Genomic DNA, 14,206 nt, shown 5'->3' with positions numbered 1-14,206 from the left:
AAATCTTTTTTATATATTCTGCTGCCACTTCACAGTGGCTAGGAATCACCATTTTAAACCATGACTAAGATTATTTTGCTAAAATATAACAGGTGAACATCACCAGCATTTCAGAACAACATATTATCCAAAAAGCAACAAAAACAGACAAACAAAACTGTGTGCAATGTGACTAATTACGATAATATTCCTAAATTGTATTGTTTGTATTTGTTGAAATACAGTTACAATTAGGACCTAATGTCTCGACTCATGATTGCTTTTTTTGTGTTCCTCTCTGGACGCAAGAGGATTATATAACATTTAGGTCCAAACAGGGCAACCAGTAGGCCGTAACTTGAAGCCAGGATGGCAAACACCTCTACGGCATCTGCATATTTGCCTGGTGAGCTGATATAGGCAGGAACAAAGGCCACCCACACTGCACAGAAAATTAACATACTGAAAGTAATGAGTTTGGCTTCATTAAAACTGTCTGGAAGATTTCTTGCAAGAAAGGCTAACAAAAAACTTAGAATGGCCAAAAAACCAATATAACCAAGTAAGATTCCAAAACCAACTGTGGAGCCAATGGCACATTCATACACTATCTTGTCACTGTGATACTGGGTGTTTTTATGTGGAGTTGGTGAAGCAGAGACAAGCCAAACAGTGCAGATTGCTGCTTGTACTGAGGTCAGAACAAGAACTGTTCCTCTCTGCTGAGCAGCACCAAACCACTTCAGACTGGCCTCAGCTCCTGGTTTGGAGGCCTTAAATACAGCCAAAACTACTACAGTCTTTACCAGGATACATGAGACGCAAAACACAAAGCTGATGCCAAATGCTGCATGTCTTAGTTGACATGTCCATGTCCTGGGTCGTCCAATGAAGAGCAGCGAACACAAGAAACAGAACTTAAGAGACAACAAAAGCTGGAAACTCAGTTCTGAGTTGTTGGCACGAACTATAGGGGTGCTGCGATGATAGATGAAAATACCTAACACAACAAGACAAATAAATGTCCCCAACAATGAAGTGGTCGTCAGACAGATACCCAGAGGCTCATGGTAGGAGAGGAATTCAGTTGTCTTTGGAACACAGTAGTCACGCTGGGGACTGGACCAGAAATCCTCTGGACATCTGGTACACTCCATGGAGTCTGTGAAAGAGAGCATTTAAAAAGGAGAAGTGACTGTACATCTAAACAATATTGTGTGAAAACTTTAACTCTCACCATTCATGTTACTGATCTTTCCTTCTGAACAAGGAACACAGTCATAGCAACACTCAGGTTCCCCTTTTTTTAGGGCCCTGCGAGTCCCTGGAGGACAGCTCTCACTGCACACTGACCGAGGAGGCTGTGGAGAGTTAATTGACAGTATCTCACTTAAACTTGTTACGCCCCCCCCCCCCCTCCCCCCCAAATGTTTTTCAAAGATTTATGAAGAAGAAACAGTACTCTTACTCCATTACATTAGGCTATACTGAGCTTGTTAGTATCCAGTTTTCTATTCATCCATGATCCAGTATCTTTACTTTTATTTTGTCAGAGAGAGAGGTCTGCCCAAGGCTCTATCACATGACTGTTTAACCAATAAAATGTAGCGCTTGCCGCGCAGTCTCGCCGATCAGATGTTACTCAACAGTTACTTAGTACTTGAGTAGTTTTTTCACCAAGTACATTTTACTCTTACTCAAATAATTATTTAAAAGACTACTTTTTTACTTCTACTTGAATAATATTACTCTGAAGTAACAGTACTTTTACTTGAGTACAAGTTTTGGCTAATCTACCCACCTCTGCCAAAAACAGATTGCAACCTAAATTTGAGTTTGACTTTTAATTATTGCAAAAATGAAATTGAAATGAAAACAACACCTGTTTGGATGGAAAGTTCCAGAAAATGATATCCTCATCAAGGGTGAGCTCGTCATGATTTGAGGATGATCTCTTAACCTCACCGACACTGTGAAGTTTAATACTTCCATCAGGGAGCCACGCCCAGTTCATGATGTCATATATTGGTAAGGCATCACCGTTCTCATCAAATGACACCTGATCACCAAATGATGTGGTGAAGTTGACCTTTTCCAAGTAATACATAAGCTTTAGAAAACAGGAATTAAAAATGAGAATCCAAAGGAAATGTAAAGATAGCTACATAAAGACAGTGGATTAGACTAAAGGAATTACCGTATTTTCTGGATTATAAATCGCTGCGGAATATAAATTCGACCTGTCAGCTAGAGTGCCTTTTCGTGGCAGTCTATGAAATTATATAGTTTAATATATAAGTTGCACCTGAGTATAAGTCACAAACCCAGCCAAAGGATGTAAAAAAAGTGCGACTTATAGTCTGAAAAATATGTTACAGTATAAACTGATGTTCCACCTGCCATGGCTCCAGTCTTCGTAAATGAGTGTCTCCACTGAAAGGTCCTCTTCCTGGTTCACACTGCAGCATGTCATCAAGAGCATGTGCCAGAGCATACACAGCCTTGTACACATTATACTCTGGTCTGAGGTCTGAAACATCCATGAACTCATCTTCCTCCACATTCTCAATGGCCTCCTGTCCAGTGCATAATGCTCCCCCAGCTTCCAACCAACCCTCTGGGGGTGGTGAAAATTTGCACTGAAATGCATGTTCCCAAAACTGACTGACCTAAAATGTACATTTAAATTGTCTTGATTGTTTGTTTTTTGTTCTGTAAATGTTAGCCGTAATAAGCATGTGCATGCTCAAATTCTCACCATGCTATTTCCAAAGGTGGTGTTGTAGGTTAGGTCAGGTTGTGTTTTCATCAAGAAGGTTTTGAGTCCTGGGATTTCTCCTCGACGAATGGCAATTCCTAGAGTTCCACCCAGGTAAGGCATAAGGTCATTTGTTTGTAGCACTGCAGCTGATGTCCAGGCTTCACTGGCTATCCACTGCAGACCTGTCACATTCTGCCTTACTACCTAGACAATGCATTATAACAGAAATTTAAAAAAAGATCAATTACAACTACCTCAATAGTTTTAATATTATTATTAACTTCAGTAAATTCCATTAAAATCTGGTACTCAGGAAAGTATGAATTTAACAAAAACAATTTCTTTTATTTTTTTATTTTGATGAGAAGTGTTTAACACATCATCTTTATTGCTGATTGGGTGTTCTACTGTTTATTTTAGTTCTACAGAGGGATTTCTTTGAGAGCACACAATCTCAGTATGCACTCACTGAAGCTCTGTACACTTGGCCACACATTGTCAAAACATGGTTGAGTATGTTCCCCAAATTTATGTATGCATTTAGCACAATTGACTACAAATCGCAGTCTCCCGCCAATAAATCAAGACAGGCGAGGATGACTATTTTGAAGATAGTTGACAAAGCAGCCTTTACAGCTGCATTGTCGGATCTACCAGCCTATTAACAACTAAATACTGATTCATGTCAGAAAGACTTCTTGTTGGGAGGCGCCACTACTCCATTCTCACTTGTCCTCATGCTCCATCAATTTCCTTAATTAGTTCCTGTTCTTAAGGGACCATCAATGTAGCAGATTTTAAGAATGGTTATGTTTTTTGTTTTCAAACATTTGACCAACCTCTTCCATGAGGTTAATCATATAACTTTTTGGTGAAAATGCAACGACCACACGTGCTGTAGATGTCCTCAGGATATTCACTATTCTCCTCAGTTCAACTGGGTCATTGTCCCATGGCAACACCTCGGTGTAAGCCAGACAGCTTTCAGCAGCGAGACCCAGATCTGACTGAAAGGATCGGGCAGCATGAACTCCATAGTCATCACCACTGTAGAGCAGACCAGCCCAGGTCCAACCAAAGTGTTTCATAATCTGAATCATAGCACGCACCTATGATGACACAGAACAGAGACATCAGCACCTTTCATGCTGTTACCTCTTGGAATCATCATCAGTTACAGCAGGGGTATTGTCTACTTTTTAAGGGCAGATTTTAAAAATGAAGACCATTACTGCTCATGAATATTTTATGAGAAGTATCACATGTCACAGAAATAAAGTGTGTATGCCCTAGATTTAGATTGATTTCTGTCATGTCTGTCTGTTTCCGTGTTTTCCTGTGTTCTTTGTGGGGTAATCATGGGATCACACTCACCTGTTGTTAATTAGCTTCACTTGTGTCACCTGGTGTTCCCTGTGTATATATACCCCTCTCCCTCACTCTGTCGTTGTTGGATCATTGTGATTGTGATTGTGTGTGTTTGATCATTGTGACTGTGTTAGATCTTTGTGTTCGTGAATTTCCTACTCTGTTTCCTCGTGTTCCCGTGTTTCCTCGTGTTCCTCGAGAATTCCATGCCTGTTAGTTCTTCGTGTTTTGTTAATTTGGACTTTGTTAATAAAACTTCCTGCACCAGAAAGAGTCTCACCAGTACTGCATTTGGGTCCTGCCTGCTTCCTGCGATGCTAATACATGACAGATTTCCATAAATCCAATATAACAACCATTCAATATAAGCTGTGGTTGACCAAATTAGTACTACTGTTTTTTTTAATTAAAATTACAAATCATTAATTTTTCAAAAGAAACTGAAAAAATATCAACTTGAAAACTAAACAAACAAACCAAAGGTTACTCACTGACACTGTTCAGCAACTAAAGTAGCTGTATAACATCAAACAGAGCTGCTGTTGTTATACAAATGTAGCTGCAGTACAGCTAAACTTTTTTTAACACAAGCCTTTGGATATTTAAAAAAAATGTTCATCAACTAATTTTACAGTTACAATTCTTATGGTGTGTAACATGTACTGCTGCATGTGTTGTTAACGTATGTCCAAAAGAATTACAGGTGAATGTGTGTAGCAAGACCAACAATCAGTGATTGACAATGTAAACTCATACAAATGTACAAGGTACAAAGATCTATCTAGACAAGAAAATCCAGTTTTGCTGTACTAATGCATACATTTTTGTGACTAGTGTATCTTTATTCCTTTTTATATGTACCCACCTGAAATGAATCACTCGGGATGGTCCTGAAGAAGGATGGAAACTTTTGCCGGTCACTTAAACACGAACATGTGGCAAAATAACTCACCTGTTCATAGAAAAACATATGTATGCTCATATTAGGTTTCAAATCCAGCACCAAAATGTTGCTATAACACTGGTTTATGAAAATGGTGAAAAACTTCAACTTTAGACACAGAATCATCATCCATCAAATCCCCAGAAATATAAAATAAAGATATATTTATTATTGATTTTGTCTTTTGGACCTTTTTCACTCAAAACAAATGCAAATTTTAAAATATCAGTGTGTGTATGTGTGTGTGTGTGTTCATCTATTGAATTCACTGTTCATAAGAGTTGAATGTGTTTTGGGTAATGAAAATGAACTTTTGTTTGTTGTAAAAAGCACAATAAAAATAAAAAAGCCAATCTGTCTGAAACTTATCTTACTATGCTTTATATTCCAAATACACCGTAAGAAATACCAAACGTTTTTTAATTCTAGTGTAAATATGCAAATGTTTTGAACACAATATAATGAAATACGGTTCAAAGCAGGAGCTATGACTACATAACTACAGCAAGTTGTCATGAGTAAGAAAAGTTATCTGAGCACTACTATTATCATTTATTAAACAGTTTAAAAAATGAAATGAAGGGTATGGTATTACTTGTTACTCGTTTATTTGTTTTGAAAGCTGAAAAGTTCTTGTTAATATTTTCAGTACATTGTGTGGCCATACTGCATAGAGAACAAAATGAGACAGCATGTATTTGAGTTGCACAGTTTACATTTAGCCACAGTGATGGTTTTAACATTTTTTTTGTGTTTGCCACAATATCAAGAGAAACATAATTGTCTCTGTAGATTGAAAAATATTTTAGAACTTACCAGAGGCACTCTGTACAAACCTAAGACCGTTGAGATGGCAATGGTACGTGTAGAGGAAGAATCACCAACAATCCCCAGAATTGGAGGAGTTGTGCATGTCTCATTTAGAGTGTAAACTTGTTTCTCTTGACCATTTGCCAGGGAAAGCGCAGCACGGAATCCAACCCCTACATTCATGCAGTTATCATACATACTGTATCCCAGAGTCACATTAGGGAGCAAGCTGGGGTTTCTGTTGATTTCATCAATAGCAAAGGCCATGGTCTGAGCCTGTCTGAAACTTCTAACATCAAATCTAAAAAGCAACGAAGACAACAGAGAGTTAATATAACAAAGACACGTGATACTGTGACAAATAAAAAGGAAAGATATAATCAGTGAACAGGAGTTGCATTCAAATTTGCATAATAGATGTCAGAATATAAAAAAAAATACAGTATACTGCAAATCATTAAAAAAACATACTGCAGTTGTGTAAGAATTATAGCACAACAAACACAATCAGTAATGTAACATGCAGTGTTTCCAAAGCAGACTCACCCGTAGCAGATTGGCTGCTGTGGCTGTGAGGTGAATGACAGGTCAGGAAAGGAAGAAAAGAAGTGAAGCTTGAAAATTCCACCAAGAATCAAATCTCCACTTTGATACATCTGATTAAGATGAAATTTTCCCAGTAAATGACAGGAGGAAGGATAAACAGGGGAGGGAAGAGCAGAAGAAAAGAACACACTTAAGAAAAGCACAAAGAAGCTGCTGTGTGAATGTGGTCTCATGATTATCCAATGATTTTTGTCTCTGTCTAACTACCCACTGAATCCAATCAGAAGGCCATTGCATTTTATAATTTTGAGTGTTGTTAAGATTTTAATTCCACCAATTGGGGACAAGGGGGAGAAGTTGTAGGGGCAGGGCCAACATAGATTTAATCTGAAATACAATTCAACTAAGAACCAGGATAAATCTTGTAAATCCCTGCTAAAAATGTCAATGAGCTTTCTGATCTTTTCGGATCTTTGTGTGGTTGTACTGTGTGAGTTGTATACTAGAGAATATATAAAGGTAAACTAGTGTGCTGTTTGCTCAGTTTACTGTTTAAACACCATATAACATATTTTGAAATAATTATATTATATTTAAGGGGGTAATCTATTTAAATCAGATTAATTACGTTAGGTGCTGATTAAACATGATTAATCATGATTGTGAATAGTAAGTGATCCTTTATGCAAGAACAGGTTGAGCACTGCCCGTGCCCTACAGAATCACCCCCAGACAGGCCACTGGTGTGAATGTTTCTGCCCAAACAATCTGAAACAGACCTCATGTGGCCTGGGGCACTGTATTGTAGTGGGCCCTGTGCTCAACACTCAGCACCGTGGAGCTTGATTGGCATTGCTAGAAAGCACCGGAATTGGCGTGTGCCATAGTGCCTTTCTCCCCACAAAGCTTGCACGATAGATCCTCTCTCATTCCCTACTTGTGCAAGTTTGCTGGGGTTGAAAGAGTAGAAGGAAAGAGATGCCAAACAACTCCAGTATCCATAATTCTGCCCAAGTGATCATTCTTTTGGGTAGGTCCCATTTGATCCAGGCTCCCTGGGAAGCTATTTATCCTCCCCTTGTCCTTTGTCCTTCCTCTTCCAGGTTCCGTACTTCCTCCTGAATCATGGCTCTTCTCTCCTTGGTTCCTGTCTTCCCCCATTGTTGGAAATGGGAAGTTCAAAGACCCTGTTTTCCTGCATATGATGCCAAAATGATGTCATATAGCTTCATATAGCTTCAGATGTTTTCAGCTTGTGCTACTGATGAGTAGGCTTCCCACTTGCATCCCAATCTCATGGTGATCCATGAAGTCTGTATGCCATTATGGCTCTGCACTTTGCAACTTTAAATTCCTCAACCATAGATAAAAGAGGAAGATGAAGCTGTTCTGATCTTACGTAGAGGCTGACTGCAGTGAAGTTTTGATGGGATCCCTGGTTTTCCATCCTTTTAAGTTTTTCATCAGCCTTTCTATGCTGGCCATGTTGTTTTTGTCGCTAATAAATCATTGAACCACTTCCGGAGGTTACCTCATTGGATTTTTTTTCCATTGAAAGCTTAAACATTAGGAATTTTCCATTCCTAATCACCATACTTCTGGACTGCTTTTGCTTAAACTTCAGTCTGGCCCATGTTGCCATGTGGTCCACAGCAGTTAACACCCATCTCACTTCCACATGGGTTGTGGTCATGATATTAAGATTATCCATGTGAACCATTCTTGGCAGTTGTCGAATGCCTTACACAACTTCTGGACTCCGGGCTTCTTTCTCCACTGCTGTTAGTAGGAGGTTCATTTCCATGAAGAGGATGGGGGGTTGTACAGCTGGTTATGATACCCTTTCCTAGGTTTTGCCACAGAATTTGACTATGACCTAAAGGTGTAAATATCTTTATATTTATTTCTTCACATTGCCAACAATTTGTAGCAATTTATAGGCCATAGCAAAAGTCAGTAGGAGAGTGAATATAAAAATGAGAATTAATGTGTAAAGACTGTTGTCATACTTAGTTCAAAATGTGCTACTAATAGTAATAAGTACTGATAAGTATCAATGTGTTCAGTTGTTTAGCTTATGAATCTATGTAATATAGGTGTCACCATTAAAGACTCAATTCTCACTTAATTTCGTTTATGATTTATGAAGTTTATTTTATTAAGCACAAAGATATGATATTTACTGCAATATACCTTGACTACAACTCAAAAATTCATGACATGACTATATTTACATTTTGATACTTTTTCTCATTTTAAAATGAAATAATTATTAGCTCTTATTTAATTATTAGAGTGATTGTTTCGACCCATTATGGCTTTCTTTGTGTTTCTCTCAGGCCTCAACAAGATAATATAACATTTGGGTCCAAACAGTGCTACTAATAGGCCAAAACTAGAGGCCAGGATGGCAAACACCTCCACGGCATCTGCATATTTGCCTGGAGAGTTGATATAGGCAGGAATGAAGGCCACCCACACTGCACAGAAGATTAGCATGCTGAAAGTAATGAACTTGGCCTCGTTGAAACTGTCTGGAAGATTTCTTGCCAAAAAAGCTAACACAAAACTAAGAATGGCTAATAAACCAATATAACCAAGTAAGATTCCAAAACCAACAGTGGAGCCAATGGCACATTCATACACTATCTTGTCACTGTGATACTGGGTGTTTTTATGAGGAGCTGGTGAAGCAGAGACAAGCCAAACAGTGCAGATTGCTGCTTGTACTGAGGTCAGAACAAGAACTGTTCCTCTCTGCTGAGCAGCACCAAACCACTTCATACTGGCTTCACCTCCAGGTTTAGAGGCTCTGAATACAGCCAGAACCACCATAGTCTTTACCAGGATACATGAGATACAAAGCACAAAGCTGATGCCAAATGCTGCATGTCTAAGTTGGCATGTCCATAATCTGGGTGGTCCAATGAAGAGCAACGAGCAAAGGAAACACAGCTTGAGTGACATCAACAGCTGAAAACTAAGTTCAGAGTTGTTAGCACGAACGATAGGTGTGCTGCGATAATGAACAAAAATAATGAACACAGACATACAAATGAATGAGCCGAGTACAGAGGTAACTGTCAAACAGATACCAAGAGGTTCATGGTAGGAGAGGAACTCTGTTTTCTTAGGAACACAGTGGTCATTCTGGATGTTGGACCAGAAATCTTCTGGACAACTGATGCACTCCATGGAATCTATAAAAAAGAGAAAAGTGTGTATTATAAAGCAGTTTTGTTTTTTTGTTTAATCATTGTTGCCTTTAGAAAATCCCAAATTGTATTCACAGAAAGTCTGCTTGTTTGATTTAATTTAAGTTGCCATTGGTGTACTTTAAGGTAAGTAAAGTTCTCAATATTGTCTATTGAGTTTTGCACATTAATCCCCAAAGAACAGAGAAATAAATTGTTTAGTTTTCAGGTCTCAAACACAACAACAAAGCGGAATACTGACAAATGAATATCATTATAGAAAAACAACATTTAATGTACAAGTCTAAAATGTGTTCTTATTACAGGGAAAAGGGTACAGAAAGACAGGTGATACAGTTTAACTTTTATCTTGTCTTAGCGTTCTGTACTCGATTCTACTGAGCAGAATACTGTAACGTCAAAAACTTTACACTCACTGGTTGCATTGCTGATCTTTCCCCCAGAACAAGGTACACAGTCAAAACAACAGTCAGGTTGCCCTTTTTTTCGGGCCATGCGAGTACCTGGAGGACAGCTGTCACTACAAACTGACCGAGGAGGCTGTATGGAGAAAAGGCAGAATCTGTAATGCCATTTTGTTTTATACTTTCCACCAATGATGGGCAGTAACGAGTTATAATAATGTTACTATGATCAAATTACTTTTATCAAGTAATGAGTAAAGTAAGGGATTACTATTGCAAAAGCATTAATTAGATTACTGTTACTTTCCTTCAGATAGGATGCGTTACTAATCCGTATACTAATTTGTTTGTGGCAGTGCTTCATGACAGTGACTTTGCGGTGTGACGTCAGTGGTAACAGCTTATTACTTTCTCAGAAAAGTAATCAGTAATCAATAACTAATTACTATTTCCAAGTAACTTGACCAATACTGCTTGTCATTACACAATTTTCTATGACAACAAAGCCATACAAAAGGACTAAATCTGTCTCTAAAACTAGTGCCATGTACACATAATTGTGTACATGGTGTCACAAACTAGCAAATTTGGCAGTGCCTACAGTAATAGAATGACTAATCACAGAGCCAGAGGTTCTACAGACATCATGAAGAGACTGCTGCAGGTACCATCCTCACCACCATTTCAACAAGTGAACATAGGTTAAGTTATATATTTATCTTTTTTTTCTTTAAATTTGTATTCTACAGTATGACATTAAAAACTGAAAAATGATACAATCAGGAAAATGTTTAAATAGTAAAAATGAAATAGAAAGTTCTCTCATTTAATATGGATTACTTGTGGTGAAGAACTTACGGTCACTGACCTAAAACGTGGTAGCCCAACGCATAGGATCTAAACACATGTAGGAGTTTTGTTTATTTACTAGATTATTTCAAATGCAATTCATGCTGTGATTCTATTTTTAATAATTGTGTGAGAACAAACCAAAGTAAGAGACCTTCTGTTTGTAGCTTTAAAGGCAGTTTATGTTGGACCTTAAAGGTTTCCCTTCCTAGCAAAAAGAAAAAAAAATCTAATCTCATAAATGTGTCACTAACATGGTGTAAAAGAAAAGAAAACCAACCTTTTTAGGATCAAAATTCCAGAAGATTTTATCTTCATCCAGAGTGAGTTCTTCACCTTTCAAGGATGACCTTTTGACCTCACCAACATTTTGAACTTTAGTCCTTCCATCAGGCAGCCATGACCAGTTCATGATGTCATATATTGGTAAGGCGTCACCATTCTCATCGAATGACACTTGATCACCAAATGGTGTGGTGAAGTTGACTTGTTGCAAATAGTGCAAAAGCTGTAGAAATCAGTAAGGATAAACTTAAAAAGAGAATAAAAGGTCTAGTTCCTACAGAATTAAATTCTAAAAGGCAAAGTATACCTTTCCTGAAAGATAAACAGGGATATTTTCAAAAGGAGGATGTTTCATTGAAACCCATGATCGAAAAAATCAAATCAGATTTGACTTGTTTATACATAGTCATATTTACCATTTTCTAATGAATTTCTCTTAAATGCAATTGGAATTGTATATTCACCAGAACATCATAAACATGTACCGTATGTAATGGTTTAGGACACCTTGAGACCAATGCATCTGATTACAGCTCACTTCACAACTGAGCCTGAGAAACATTTATAAAGCGGAAAAAGAAACATCTTTGGAACTATTTATCTTTGTTTGTATAGCGACTGTGATTTATTTTTTGTTCAAAGAACAGTGGAATATGCAGCACTGTTTCATAATGAGAAGATAACAAAAGCAGAGGCTTGCTTGTGATCACTAACAGTTGAATATATATATATATATATATATATATATATATATATATTCAGAGATTATATAAACATAAAATTAAAATAACCTGACATTTACGCCTACAGAAAATGCCCAATGCTTTCAGTTTTTATATATTTTGTTAGATATACTTCGTTTTACTCATGTTAAAAAATATGAAAGACTGTACAGGATTAAGAAGTAGATTGTTAACTGCCAACACACCTGCCATGGTTCTAGTCTTTGTAAATGAGCACAGGTGTCTCCACTGAAAGGTCCTCTTCCTGGCTCACACTGCAGCATGTCATCAAGAGCATGTGCCAGAGCATACACTGCCTTATACACATTATACTCTGGTCTGAGGTCTGAAACATCCAAGAATTCCTCAGCTACTTCATCCTCTAATACCTCCTGTCCAGTGCATAATGCTCCTCCATCTTCTATCCAACCTGCTGGAGTTGGTGAAAATCTGCACTGGAATGTGTGTTCCCAAAATTGATTCACCTGGGGTACACATTCAACATAGTGAATCTACTTGTAGTATTTACAGCTACAATTTATGAAATGATATGAACGTATTCACACCAAGTTGTTTCCATTGCTGTTATTATATTTTAGATCAGGGCGTATTTTTAACAGAAAATTCTTGAGACCGGGGATTTCTCCTCGACGGATGGCAATGCCTAGGGTTCCACCCAGGTATGGCATGAGGTGAGGTGCCTGTAGCACAGCAGCTGATGTCCAAGCTTCACTGGCCATCCACTGCAGGCCTGTCACATTCTGCCTTATCACCTGGACATTGCACAAAATATAAAACTTTATAATTTGAACAAACATTCGTCAATAAACATTTTTAGACGGCAGAAAGTGAAAACAACCCTAGTTTCTCACAGGACTCACCTCTTCCATGAGATTGAGCATATGAGCCTGATGTGCAAACACAATGACCACACGTGCTGTTGATTTCCTCATCACATTAACTATTCTCTTCAGTTCAGTACGATCATTTGTCCATGGCAAAATCTCTGTATAAGCCAGACATCCTCCAGCAATTGGACCTAGATCAGACTGAAAGGATCGGGCTGCATGGACCCCATAGTCATCATCACTGATGAGCAGACCTGCCCAAGTCCAACCAAAGTGTTTTAGAATCTGAATCATAGCACGCACCTATGTGGACACAGAGGAGTCAGTTTACAGGGCAATTTTTGACTTGTGGGTTTTCTTGTGCAATTTGAATTCAATGTTTAAATTATACCTGAAATGAATCACTTGGAATTGTCCTGAAAAAAGATGGAAACATCTGTGTGTCACTAAGACAAGAACACGTTGCAAAATAACTGACCTGTAAAAGACATAAGAAAAATCATTCCAAGCATCACAAAGACAGGGAAAATATTTCTTAATAATTTTAATATTGCTAAGCTTATCAGTCACAGTAAATTGGAATGAGAACGTAAAGAGTAAACTTACCAGTGGTACTCTGTACAAACCTAAGATCCTGGAGATGGTAATAGTGTGTGTAGAAGAGGAATCACCTACAATTCCTAGGACTAAAGGAGTTCCTTCACAGGTTCTCTCTAACTTTACATTTTTCTCCTGACCATTTGCCAAGGACAGTGCAGCTCGCAATGCTATCTTCACTTCGATGCAGTTATCACGTATGCTGTATCCCAGAGTCACATTAGGCAAAAGGTTGGGGTTTCTGTTAATCTCATCAACAGCAAAGGCCATGGTCTGAGCCAATCTGAATCCTGTAATATCAAAACTAAAACCAAATACACTTATAAACATGGTAAATGTCTCTAAAAAATCAAATACATTTTATAATGATGGATAATGAAGAAGCATAATCTAAAAAGCATAAGAGCATAACAGGATCATCTTTCGTTGATAAAACACGTCACTCCTTCTATGACTCACCCGTGGCAGATAGGCTGTGGTGGCTCTGAAGTGAAAGACAAATCAGAGTAATCAGAAAAGAAATGAACTTGAAACAGTCCACCAAGGACAACGTCTCCAGTTTTGTGCAGCTCATTGAGATGAAACTGTCCCTGCAGGTGACATGAGGATGAATACAGAGAGGAAGAGGAAGAGCAGTACAACAACAGGTTTAGAATGCAGTAGTAGGAGTTGAGAGAAGACCTCATGGTTAACTACTTTTCTGAGTGAATGTCTGTGTTTACATCATCTATTATAGTCACCTGTCATATTATTTAATGTTGAAAACCACCAATAAGAAGGATTAGGGGCAGGACCAAAACACCATCTTTGAACATGCGTGGAACTGTGTGCATGTTTTCTTATGTACTTCAGATTAAACAGGAAGTCTAATGCCCTAAA

The 14,206-nt window shown here is 38.0% G+C and overlaps 1 protein-coding gene and 1 pseudogene across 1 annotated transcript; both read right to left on the bottom strand.

Annotated features, from left to right (window-relative positions):
- Positions 1 to 153: 153 nt before the first annotated feature.
- On the bottom strand, positions 154 to 2,930 carry LOC103378184 (extracellular calcium-sensing receptor-like; annotated as a pseudogene).
- Positions 2,931 to 8,172: 5,242 nt separating this feature from the next.
- LOC103378200 (extracellular calcium-sensing receptor-like) lies at positions 8,173 to 14,180 on the bottom strand. The gene is made up of 9 exons (XM_008309316.2): positions 13,787 to 14,180; positions 13,337 to 13,631; positions 13,122 to 13,208; positions 12,764 to 13,033; positions 12,449 to 12,655; positions 12,089 to 12,367; positions 11,156 to 11,383; positions 10,039 to 10,162; positions 8,173 to 9,607 (listed from the first exon to the last, which is right to left on the bottom strand). The coding sequence occupies exons 1-9, from the start codon at positions 14,011 to 14,013 to the stop codon at positions 8,691 to 8,693; spliced, it is 2,634 nt and encodes an 877-aa protein (XP_008307538.1). The 5' UTR covers positions 14,014 to 14,180; the 3' UTR covers positions 8,173 to 8,690.
- Between the last annotated feature and the right edge of the window lie 26 nt (positions 14,181 to 14,206).

Source organism: Cynoglossus semilaevis, chromosome 4, assembly GCF_000523025.1.
Source record: "Cynoglossus semilaevis isolate Cse_v1.0 chromosome 4, Cse_v1.0, whole genome shotgun sequence".
Classification (NCBI taxonomy): Eukaryota; Metazoa; Chordata; class Actinopteri; order Pleuronectiformes; family Cynoglossidae; genus Cynoglossus; species Cynoglossus semilaevis.
The sequence above is the reverse complement of the archived record's forward strand: the minus strand, read 5'-3'. Positions and strand labels throughout refer to the sequence as shown.